General features: G+C 45.6%; 1 protein-coding gene across 1 annotated transcript in view; it reads left to right on the top strand.

Moving 5' to 3' along the window:
- The window catches only part of dnah2 (dynein, axonemal, heavy chain 2), a gene marked incomplete at both ends in the record, with an annotated part of 183,797 nt that overhangs the window by 132,161 nt on the left and 38,636 nt on the right, over nt 1-13,000 (top strand). Inside the window, 6 exons of the mRNA XM_080547388.1 lie at nt 5,449-5,534; nt 5,644-5,774; nt 6,375-6,524; nt 6,719-6,886; nt 7,959-8,119; nt 8,338-8,477. Coding sequence (XP_080403514.1) covers nt 5,449-5,534; nt 5,644-5,774; nt 6,375-6,524; nt 6,719-6,886; nt 7,959-8,119; nt 8,338-8,477 — 836 coding nt within the window. The remainder of the gene's footprint in view (nt 1-5,448; nt 5,535-5,643; nt 5,775-6,374; nt 6,525-6,718; nt 6,887-7,958; nt 8,120-8,337; nt 8,478-13,000) is intronic.

The following is a 13,000-nucleotide window of genomic DNA, read 5'->3' as shown; positions in this document are numbered from 1 at the left end:
TCTTTCCAATGTAGAAGATAGCGGGCCTTATTTGAAGTATATCTCAACTTCCCCTGTGTGTGAACTTCAATTAGTATTCGTTATTTGGGATCTTAGTAAATCAGGCCCTAAATGTTATTAGTTTGGCATGAACATTTTGACATTGAACATTTTCCCCTCTGTGTCTCCTCCTTTCACAATTTTAAATCCTTTCTTAATCCTTTCTCAATCACGGTGCCCGCCCATGATTGGACTGATGTTATGTCCATCATCATTAGCGCGCCTGTACGTGGCAACTCGTCCACCTGTTTAAAGAGCCCTCCTGTCCTCTGCTGTGTTTGATGTTTCGTTAATTTTTGTTTCGGCTCATAGTTAAACCTCGATATACGCACAGGCCCAGAGGTGATAGGATAAGAATGAATTAACCCATAATTAGCAGACAATATTATATTAACAATATAAAATAATTAACTTAATACTTCAGATTTAGTTATTAGATGAAATTATATATTTTTTGTTCAGATCTGTCATTGTTACACTTACATTCAACATGATTATTGGTCCTTTGCTCCATGTTTCTTTCGAACACATTCCACATCGCTGGTGGGAAGGCCGCTCCAGGATGGACATATGTGTTACGAACATACGCAAGGAAGTCTTGTAACTCAGGGTGGTTCATCAGGGCACGCCTGGTGTTTCTGTGGTTGAGGAGAAGATCAAAATTGATCTGGACCAGAGGCAGAGGCAGGTGTCCTAAGGCCATCACCTTGAGATGAGATGAGATGAGATGAGATGAGAGATGAGATAACGTTTATTGCCATTTATGCATACACATTAAGCATACACATATAGGAATTTGATTTGGCGTTACAGTAAGAGCATTTCTAAATGCAATGCAAACAAAACAACACAGGACAGACAGCAGTGCAGACAGAACACAACAAACCTTGCGGATGACTGCTGCCAGTGGATGGTCATGACGGAATGGACCAGCCAATCCAAGTGCCTGTACCCTCTTCCACAAGGCTTGGTTGAAATGGAAGTAGCATCCTCCGATTCTGGCTTGTGGCAACTCCGTTTCAAGAGCAGTTTTCAGCGCTTGCTCAAAGTCACAGATGACTTTACGCGGACGCCAAAGGTGGTGGGTGATTCTCCTGAGTGACGTTTTGACACACTGGAACACTTGTCGGTAGTGTCCAATTGTACGTTGCTCCATGAGGACATGTACAAGGGGGACAACGAAGCCATGAATGTCCCCGAGTATAGTAAATACTTGGTTGTATGGGCGTGGGCACGACTTGAATGTAGCATCCATGTATAATGTCCTGCAGTGTCGCAGCTGTCTCAGGTTGTCCTCTGTGGAAAACACTGCTATGCCCCACTCACTGTCTTGGTGCAGGAGGAAATGGTCTCTGCCCCATGTCTCAGCCCATTGACCGTCGATCCTTACATCATCAACGGTAGCTGGGACGGGAGGGATTACTGCAGCTCTGGCTCTGGCCATAACAGACCTAACTGAGGAGAATCTTTGAGGAGGTCGCCCGCGACCTCCACGCTGGATGGGACGGCCCCGCTGTAGACCTACGCACTCAGCATCGTAAATGCGCTTGATTGGTACTGTGGGTTCTCTCACCACCTCTCCAGTAATCACTTGGCGAAATTGCGCATTGTTCACCATTTGTGTATCGGGGGCATGCACATGTTCGCGGACCTCCCGAACTTCTATGTTGGGATTGACCCCCTCTACATCAAAGATGTTTGTAACCAGAACTGTCCGGCAGTCTTCTCTCCAACACCGCCACCGAATATTCTGTAAATTTGTGCGGTGTTTCTGGTACCTAAAGTTATCCAGAACTAATATTTTCCCCCCTCGGTCTCCAGTAATTATTTGAGCCATTGTCACTACGCATGTGTTCCGAACATACCGGTATGTGAGGAAGTCTTGTAACTCAAGCTCAATTACAATTGACCTTAAAACAATTGATAGGGGGTGTTACGCCCTCTGGAGAAGAAGGGCGCAACAGAGACACACTAAATATCAGAGTGCAACATTGTCCCCTGACACATACAAGTATATTATATCAATGTGTGTCTATGCAGTATCAATAGCATCTAATTTAGATTTTTTATTTTAGTTGTTTATCTAAAGAAAATAATATTTTAAAATAATGAATTATCTAAAACAATACATTAAAAACAATCTAAATGATATGCTACATTTAGCATATCATGCTACAATGATATGTACATTTCAAGCCTGCAAACTGCGACACTTTAAATGAATGTGCAATAACACTATGTGCAATATGACAACCCTAGGGTACATAAGGTTGCCGAGAATAGGAAATGTTAGAATAGGTATAGCATAGCATAGAGTACAGCACAGTGTTTTATTTGTACAGTATAGTATAGTGGATAGTGTACATAGCCTTTATTTATGTAAACCAGTACTATATCAATGACAATAAAGACCATTCATTGATTCATTCATTCATTCATATTATCAATAGCATACCCCTTTTATAATTAGCATACTGAATTTCATTCTCAGATTTGATATAAAGACTATCAGAGTTGGGTCATTTGTGAAGACATTAATGTGTGAATAGAGCAGATTAATGTCTGAATAGAGCAGATTAATGTATGAATAGAGCAGATTAATGTCTGAATAGAGCAGATTAATGTCTGAATAGAGCAGATTAATGTATGAATAGAGCAGATTAATGTGTGAATAGAGCAGATTAATGTGTGAATAGAGCAGATTAATGTCTGAATAGAGCAGATTAATGTATGAATAGAGCAGATTAATGTCTGAATAGAGCAGATTAATGTCTGAATAGTGTCGTGTTTCGTAATGTAAACGCGTGAGACAACTGTTAACTATATATCACGTACTTTATTAACCATCCAGTTCCACCATTCATTCCACTCTGCCCGCTTTCCCACTGTGCATGCTCTCCCCTCTATCCCCAACTCATTCCCATTGGTCTACAGCATAAGCGTCACACCATATATTTATTATCCTTATGTTCTAACTAACATAACACCACAAATAGAGCAGATTAATGTCTGAATAGAGCAGATTAATGTCTGAATAGAGCAGATTAATGTATGAATAGAGCAGATTAATGTTTGTCCATCAACGTCGAATTCTGACGTCTGCCGTGTGAGACCAGGGGCCTCATTCATAAAGAAATACTTGAACGTCATCTTTGACTTTCACGTAAGCACATTTTTCTAAACGGACGTGAGCATTATTTATAAAACGGGCTGAGATGGTTTAAAGTTGCGTACGTGCTTCCTTCTATAAATACCAAACATACTTGGAATTGAACGCAGGTGAATGAGGTTTGTATTAACGCCCTGTGATAGAGGCTCAATTATAGCGGCTGAATGAAGCCAAGTGCTATAATATAATATAATACAGACAGACAATACTGACAATATTATATACTGTCTGTATTATATTATATTATAGCACTTGGCTTCATTCAGCCGCTATTTGAGCCGCTATCACAGGGCGTTAATACTATATTATATAGGCGTGCGTCTGGAAGGGGAGAGGGCAGTAATACCACGTTCATTGATAAAATGACATAAGGGATGGAAAGGGGGGATGGCAGTTTTAGAAGGGGGATGATTTGGACTGTTTTTATTTCAGGGGGGATGCCATTCCCCCTCATCCCGACTCAACTCGAAATCCAGTATCATTTAGCGCGTGGCCGGGCAAGGCATAGGCATGTTGAAGAGAGATAGACAGCTCCGTAGGGATATAAAGAAAGACTGAAATACAATCATAAACATTAGTTCCCTTTCAATCTTGAATTAAACTCATTTTCTCGGCTGATAACAACATCGTTAATTTTATTACGAGCCACTTGCATGAATTACAATAGGCAACGTTTTTCCAGTGCAGCTCACATGCCTGTAATAACTCCGCATAACCAGTAGGTAATGTACGTAAGCAAGTTGAATACTCGACGTCGAGCTACGATCGTTTCCACGATCAAATTGACTCACGTTGACATTTTATAAATCACTACGTTGACGTGGTTTTCTACGTACGACACGGGTAAGATCAACATTTGATCTAAGCACCCGTTATGAATGAGGCCCCAGGCTGATTAGAGTTAGTAGATTTGTGACAGCCCCCCAGTGTGTCTGAATTGGAGTCCTAGTATACTGTACTTCCAAATGGTTTAGCATGGGGGGTCAGGTTCAGTACTAGATTTGGGCCGAGGTCCAATAGTGTCCTACCTACAAAAGGTTTTGTACATATAATCATTTTGTTCATATAATAATGTTGTACACATAGTAATCCACAGTATGATTATGTATTTGTGTATGTTGTTTAAAAAAAAAAAAAAAAAAAAAAAACCTAACAGTATAATTATGTATTTGTGTATGTTGTAAAAAAAAAAAAAAATAAATAAATAAATAAAAAAAAACATGCAGTACTACATAACGACACCTGGGGTCGCTTGACACAACGGCAGGCGGGGAATATACGGAAGCGGGGAACATAGAACCCTTTTTCGGAAGCGGGGAACATAGAACCCTTTTTCGGAAGTTTTCGGAAGAGGGGAACATAGAACCCTTTTTTTTTTTTTTGCTAAGAAACAGGGGAACATAGGACCCGGGGAACATAGGACCCGGGGAACATAGGGATGACCCCGTTATGAGATAACAATACATGACATTTTTGACCAGCTATTTGATAGTATAGTATATATGGGCTATGTGATTGACTTTATGGTATAGTATATTAGCCTACATTACATTACAGTCATTTAGCCGACGCTTTTATTCAAAGCGACTTACAATAATTGCATTTAACGTAGGAGTGTACTGCTTTTTTAAGGCAAAATGAAGAATAGCAAACTAAAAATACAGTATAGCAATATAGCAATAGCAATAGCATAGAGAAGAATAGCAAACTAACAATACAATAGGTGCTTAACAGGGAGGTAATTATGCGTTAATCGCATGGTTTTTTTAAAATAGCTCACTGCCTACCCAGCCAATGACCTCACTGCACGTTACTGGTCCCCAAGCACAATACCACCTCGTACACCCACTGCCAACGAGTGCAATACTCATGACATTTCTACTCTACTATTTTATTTGTTACTATTTGTACTGCTAAATTGTGTCCTGTCTTATTTGTCTTCTTTATCTCCCACAACTTGTCACATGTTCATTTGTCTCACTCATTCATTCATTTGTCTATTGTCACTTTATTTATCGTGACTTAGTATCTTGCCTTATTGCCTTATTTGTCTTTGTGCGGCAATGTCAAGGAACCGAAGCCTAATCATTTTACTCTCTTACATTGTGTAATGTGATGTAACAATAAAACTTGAAACACACACATACACATATGCAGAGACACACACACACACACACACACACACACACACACTCAGAGCGTTTATGTGCTCACCCTAGCCAAATCCACTCTGTATTTAGGTGTTCCAAGGTTTACTGCGAGCTCACAGGGACTTCCATGATACCAAACAGAGCATCACCAGACTGTGGATCCATGAGTGCTTCAGGTAGGCCCTCACCCCCCAGTCTAAAGTGAATAGTCACCCTGACTGACTCTGTCAGCTTGTCCTGCTGGCCCCGTGGACCTCTCTCCTAGAACCCTCTGCCTCTCCACAGGGTGTTCTCAGACCGCCTGGTGGACCACAGTGACATGGAGGCCTTTGTGGCGCTGATGACGGAGAAGCTGCGCTCCCTGTTTGACCTGACCTACCACAACATCTGCCCCAACAAACAGCCCCCCATATTTGGTAGGTCTACTCACACTGGGGCTGTGGGCACGGAAGAGAGAGAGACACATGGAGAGATATGTGTAACGCCTGACAGAGTACAAATGGATGGATGGATAGAGAATGAGGCTGGACTGACTGATGAACTGACTGATGGACTGACTGATGGACTGACATACAAGTATTGATTGATGAGGGGATTGATTGCAATTAGTAGAGTGATGAGATGAATGAGATGGTTGTGGTGTGTGTGTGTGTGTGTGTGTGTGTGTGTGTGTGTGTGTTTGTGTGTGCGTGTGTGTGTGTGTGTTTGTGTGCGCATGTGTGTGTGCGTGTGTGTGTGTGTGTGTGTGTGTGTGTCTGTGTGTGTGTGTGTCTGTGTGTACGTGTGTGCGTGCGTGCGTCTGTGTGTGTGTGTGTGTGTGTCTGTGTGTGTGTGTCTGTGTGTGTGTGTGTGTGTGTGTCACGGGGATTGATGATCATTTAGACTGGAAAAAAGCATGATTGACTGAGAGGCGCGTGTGTGCGTTTGCGCACGTGAGTGGGTGCATGTGCGTGTGTCACAGGGGATTTATTCTAATTTTAGACAACCCCAAATGCATGTATGTGTTTACGTCCCAGGGGATTTCCTAAAGGAGCCGTGTGTGTATGAGGACCTGCTGGACTTCAAGACCCTGAAGAGCTTCATGGAGTCTCAGCTGGACGACTACAACCTGACCCCCGGGGTGGTCCCCATGAGCCTGGTGCTCTTCAGAGACGCCATCCAACACAGTCAGTAGTCAGGACAGCAAAGAAAAACTAAACTGTTGACCTCACTCATGTAACAATGACACAGACAAGGGTTGATGTGTTGACCACGAAAACTGTGTCTAAATCTCTGTGTGTGTCCCTGTGTGTTCCTGTGTGTTCCTGTGTGTTCCTGTGTGTTCCCGTGTGTCCCTGCGTGTTCCCGTGTGTTCCCCCAGTAACGCGTGTGGTGCGTGTGATCAGCCAGCCCAGAGGGAACATGCTCCTGGTGGGCATCGGGGGCTCAGGCAGACAGAGCCTGTCCAAGATGGCCGCCTCCGTCTGCGAGTACCTGATCTTCCAGGTGGAAGTGACCAAGCAGTACCGTAGGGTGGACTTCAGAGAAGGTACTGCAGGAGACTATTACTCTCTCACACTAACCTACACACACACACACACCTACACACACACACCTACACACACACTTACCTACACACACACACACCTACACACACACTTACCTACACACACACACACCTACACACACTTACCTACACACACACACCTACACACACTTACCTACACACACACACACCTACACACACACCTACACACACATAAGACCTAGCTACACACTTACCTACACACATAAGACCTAGCTACACACTTACCTACACACAGAGACCTAGCTACACACTTACCTACACACAGAGACCTAGCTACACACTTACCTACACACAGAGACCTAGCTACACACTTACCTACACACAGAGACCTAGCTACTGAAGAGGGCAAGACCTGCTGTAGTACAACACCACACACTGGGGTATAGAGAGGTCAGACTATATAACACCACACACTGGGGTATAGAGAGGTAAGACTATCTACACATTGGGTTATAGAGAGGTATAACCCAGTGTATAACCCACCACACACTGAGGGTTAAACAGGGTAAAAGAGACCACGGTTGAGTCTAATTACTGTGCTTCAAATTGAATTTAAAGAATTCAAATTGAAGTTCAACTCTGTACGCAGAGGTGGGGGTAATTTTGGACTTATTTTGCAAGAGAAATCAATTTGAGCTACTGAAGATACTTGCCAACAGCAACACATTTGTTGTGCCCATAATTGCAGTGAATTATGTTTTGCTGCTTTTTGAACATTCATCGAGTCAGACTGTCCCTTTTATGTGGAACTTGTTCCAGTCAATGAAAGAACACTTTCATTCAGATGCACTTAGCAACAGTTTGTTTGCGGTTAGTTGCATATTTCGTTTTTTGAATACATTTTTCAATGTAAAGGCCTATTCTGTTCCCTCCCTACCCTCAGTTCACACCATTCAATTCATAATAACACGCAATCGAAAAGAGATATAAGGAATCTTTCTTCCTGAGTTAATTCCCTCTATGTCGGTACTTCTATATAAATAGGTAGAAAGAGTGTTTGAATCCTGAGTTCTAATCTCCTGTATTCTCCAAGACATCAAGAAGCTGTACCGTCTGACTGGCGTGGACAACAAGCCCACCGTATTCCTGTTCAACGACACTCAGATGGTAGACGAGTCCTTCCTGGAGGACATCAACAACATCCTGAGCTCTGGAGAGGTGCCCAACCTCTACAAGCAGGACGAGTTTGACGAGGTCAGCGGCTCATCAACAGCTCCTACTGTACTCTGAAGAGTCCAGACTGATATGCTGCTTTTAGTTACCTCCTTGTCTTACCCATCCCAACTTTGCAATGGCGATGTGCTTAGTATTGTACAGTTCTCCCCAAAGTGTTCTAACTTTAGTAGTTGTTAGCAGTAGCTTCTGTATGTCTGTGCTGATGATGTGTGTTGTTGTGTCCATCACACACCCAGGTGTCGAGTGCTCTGTCAGACTCGGCCAGGAAAGACAACGTCCTGGAAACCCCAGACTCCATGTTCAACTACCTGATAGAGAGAGTGAGGGACAACCTGCACATAGTGCTGTGTATGAGCCCTGTGGGGGACCCCTTCAGGTAACAAACACCACCCGGGTGTTTAATATTATGCCAAATGTAAAATTGTATAATGTTTGATATTGTAATTTAAAGTATGTTTTATATGCTTAATGTCATTTGTAATATATGTTTTAAATGTGGACTCCACTAAAAGTAGCTCATGTCTATGGGTATAGCTAATGGGGATCCTTCCAATAAATAAACAAATAAACCCTGTCACCCCTCCCTTCTAGACCTGCCCCTCCAGATACCAAACACCACCCTGTCACCCCTCCCTTCTAAACCTGCCTCTTTAGGTACCAAACACCACCCTGTCACCCCTCCCTTCTAAACCTGCCTCTTTAGGTACCAAACACCACTCTGTCACCCCTCCCTTCTAAACCTGCCCCTCCAGATACCAAACACCACCCTGTCACCCCTCCCTTCTAAACCTGCCTCTTTAGGTACCAAACACCACCCTGTCACCCCTCCCTTCTAAACCTGCCTCTTTAGGTACCAAACACCACTCTGTCACCCCTCCCTTCTAGACCTGCCTCTTTAGGTACCAAACACCACCCTGTCACCCCTCCCTTCTAAACCTGCCCCTCCAGATACCAAACACCACTCTGTCACCCCTCCCTTCTAGACCTGCCCCTCCAGCTACCAAACACCACCCTGTCACCCCTCCCTTCTAAACCTGCCTCTTTAGGTACCAAACACCACCCTGTCACCCCTCCCTTCTAAACCTGCCTCTTTAGGTACCAAACACCACCCTGTCACCCCTCCCTTCTAAACCTGCCCCTCCAGATACCAAACACCACTCTGTCACCCCTCCCTTCTAAACCTGCCTCTTTAGGTACCAAACACCACCCTGTCACCCCTCCCTTCTAAACCTGCCCCTCCAGATACCAAACACCACTCTGTCACCCCTCCCTTCTAAACCTGCCTCTTTAGGTACCAAACACCACCCTGTCACCCCTCCCTTCTAAACCTGCCCCTCCAGATACCAAACACCACCCTGTCACCCCTCCCTTCTAAACCTGCCTCTTTAGGTACCAAACACCACCCTGTCACCCCTCCCTTCTAGACCTGCCCCTCCAGATACCAAACACCACCCTGTCACCCCTCCCTTCTAAACCTGCCTCTTTAGGTACCTAAAACCACCCTGTCACCCCTCCCTTCTAGACCTGCCCCTCCAGATACCAAACACCACTCTGTCACCCCTCCCTTCTAAACATGCCCCTCCAGATACCAAACACCACCCTGTCACCCCTCCCTTCTAAACCTGCCTCTTTAGGTACCAAACACCATCCTGTCACCCCTCCCTTCTAAACCTGCCCCTCCAGATACCAAACACCACCCTGTCACCCCTCCCTTCTAAACCTGCCTCTTTAGGTACCAAACACCACTCTGTCACCCCTCCCTTCTAAACCTGCCTCTTTAGATACCAAACACCACTCTGTCACCCCTCCCTTCTAAACCTGCCTCTTTAGGTACCAAACACCACTCTGTCACCCCTCCCTTCTAAACCTGCCTCTTTAGATACCAAACACCACTCTGTCACCCCTCCCTTCTAAACCTGCCTCTTTAGGTACCAAACACCACCCTGTCACCCCTCCCTTCTAAACCTGCCTCTTTAGATACCAAACACCACTCTGTCACCCCTCCCTTCTAAACCTGCCTCTTTAGGTACCAAACACCACTCTGTCACCCCTCCCTTCTAAACCTGCCCCTCCAGCTACCAAACACCACCCTGTCACCCCTCCCTTTTAAACCTGCCCCTCCAGCTACCAAACACCACTCTGTCACCCCTCCCTTCTAAACCTGCCTCTTTAGGTACCTAAAACCACCATGTTACCCCTCCCTTCTAGACCTGCCCCACCTCCACTGTCTACACCTGCCTCAAGCCCTACGGCAACAACACCACAGTTGTCACAAAGCCCTAAACACTCAACTCTGAGTCCGTGGTTTGGTAGAAAGCGGTTGTTTTGAAATAGATAGAATGACTATCTAATGGTACAACACAGCTACATGTGTGAACATCGAATGGAATGAACATAAAGCTACACTGCAAACTAGTTAGGTAAAGTAGCTTTGTAACTTCCCAAGTAATGCATTGAAACACTGAATCCAAGGCACTGGCGTTGACGCGGTCTGGTGAACTTGCGAACAACACGCTCACTCGAAACTTATTGTGTCAACAATATCTATTTTTCATTTTTTTTCATAACACCAACTAGCTGTTAGCAGCGTTCGTAGCTGTGGCTGCGTTTAGAGTCACCAGGATTGCCAGATGGGGCGGGTTACCGATTTAGCAGGTATAAATGGGTTAGGCTGTAAATTGTCAATCCCATCTGGCAACCCTGAGAGTCAGGGGTGTACCAACATTCAAATACGCCTGTCGTGTTCAATTCTTCTCCGATTTCAATGTATGACACATCATTTGAAAGCTTACAATCTGTAGTTTAAGCACATGCAAAACAACAGAACAATTATTTTTGCCTTCTGGTTGCACATTTCACCAGACCGCGTCACCTATGTGTTACCTCATTGCTCGCCTTCGCTAGTTGCCTAATTTTCCCAGCATGCAACGCGTTTTGATCACGTGTGCCAGCAAAGTCTATAGCTTCACGCTGTGGCAATGGCGACAGTACAGTAGAGGCACTATCTCCTCTAAAGCATCGCTGTGGTTCTCTCCCATCGGTGTGACTATGGGGAACTGGTTCCTCTCTGTCTGAGTGTGGGGCACTCCCCCCCTAATGCCCAGTTGACTGTCAGTGTTCCAGCACGGCCTGTTAAATGCGCATGTCGTGGGTCAGCTTGTTATTGGCTGATTGGCGTCTCATGTCCTGCAAATGAGGTTGGGTATGTCGGGTGACACAGTGTGGAAGACCTGAGGCACACTGTAATTACAAATGACAGGGTGGATATACCACGGAGGCTGGGTCAGCTGGGCAAAGAGAAACACACGCACACACACACACACAATACACACATCCGTCTTTCACTAATTACTGGCACGAGGCAGTGGTCACACATAATGTTCCTAATTGGCCTGGCAGGCACCATTACCCAGAAACACTCAGCATGTCTGGCTCAGAGGCGTCTACCCCCCCTGACCAGCACCACTACCCCCCCTGACCAACACCACTACCCCCCCTGACCAGCACCACTACCCCCCCTGACCAGCACCACTACCCCCCCTGACCAGCACCACTACCCCCCCTGACCAGCACCACTACCCCCCCTGACCAGCACCACTACCCCCCCTGACCAGCACCACTACCCCCCCTGACCAGCACCACTACCCCCCCTGACCAGCACCACTACCCCCCCTGACCAACACCACTACCCCCCCTGACCAGCACCACTACCCCCCCTGACCAGCACCACTACCCCCCCTGACCAGCACCACTACCCCCCCTGACCAGCACCACTACCCCCCCTGACCAGCACCACTACCCCCCCTGACCAACACCACTACCCCCCCTGACCAACACCACTACCCCCCCTGACCAGCACCACTACCCCCCCTGACCAACACCACTACCCCCCCTGACCAACACCACTACCCCCCCTGACCAGCACCACTACCCCCCTTGACCAACACCACTACCCCCCCTGACCAACACCACTACCCCCCCTGACCAACACCACTACCCCCCCTGACCAACACCACTACCCCCCCTGACCAGCACCACTACCCCCCCTGACCAGCACCACTACCCCCCCTGACCAACACCACTACCCCCCCTGACCAGCACCACTACCCCCCCTGAGGCCTCCCGTCTACCTTAGCTGTAGCCTAGCCTCCCGGGTGCTTCTCTGGTCTCCAGGGCAGGGTACTACCACACCACAGCAATTCCCCAGCTACACCTTATGGCCCAGACAATAATAATAATAATAATAATAATAATAATAATAATAATAACTTTTATTTGTATAGCGCTTTTCCTGCAAATGTTGTAGCTCAAAGTCCTCCAATCATTATATAATCATAATTTAATGATTTAGTCATTTAAAGGCAATATTAAAAAGATGGGTTTTTAGTCTTGACTTGAACATATTTGCTGAGGTTGCATCCCTAATGTAAACTGGCAGTGCATTCCACAATCTGGGTGCATAAAATGAGAATGCAGCCTCACCAAATCTCCTCTTTTGTACATGTGGTACACAGAGAAAACCAGCATCAGAAGACCTGAGAGCTCTATTGGGCTGATATGCTAGCAGAAGACCTGAGAGCTCTATTGGGCTGATATGCTAGCAGAAGACCTGAGAGCTCTATTGGGCTGATATGCTAGCAGAAGACCTGAGAGCTCTATTGGGCTGATATGCTAGCAGAAGACCTGAGAGCTCTATTGGGCTGATATGCTAGCAGAAGACCTGAGAGCTCTATTGGGCTGATATGCTAGCAAAAGGTCTTTCAGATATTCCGGTGCTGTGCCAGTGAGAGCTTCATAAACAAGCAGTTTCTATGGGTATGGGTATAATGTCATGGATTTATATAGTGCTTTTCCAAGTACTCAACTTTTTTTTATTTTTTTGGTTTGCAGTGTAAAGGG

The sequence above is a fragment of the Nansenia antarctica genome (assembly GCF_963989245.1).
Source record: "Nansenia antarctica genome assembly, chromosome: 17".
Classification (NCBI taxonomy): domain Eukaryota; kingdom Metazoa; phylum Chordata; class Actinopteri; order Argentiniformes; family Microstomatidae; genus Nansenia; species Nansenia antarctica.
Note: the sequence above shows the minus strand (reverse complement) of the source record. Positions and strands in the feature narration are given on the sequence as shown.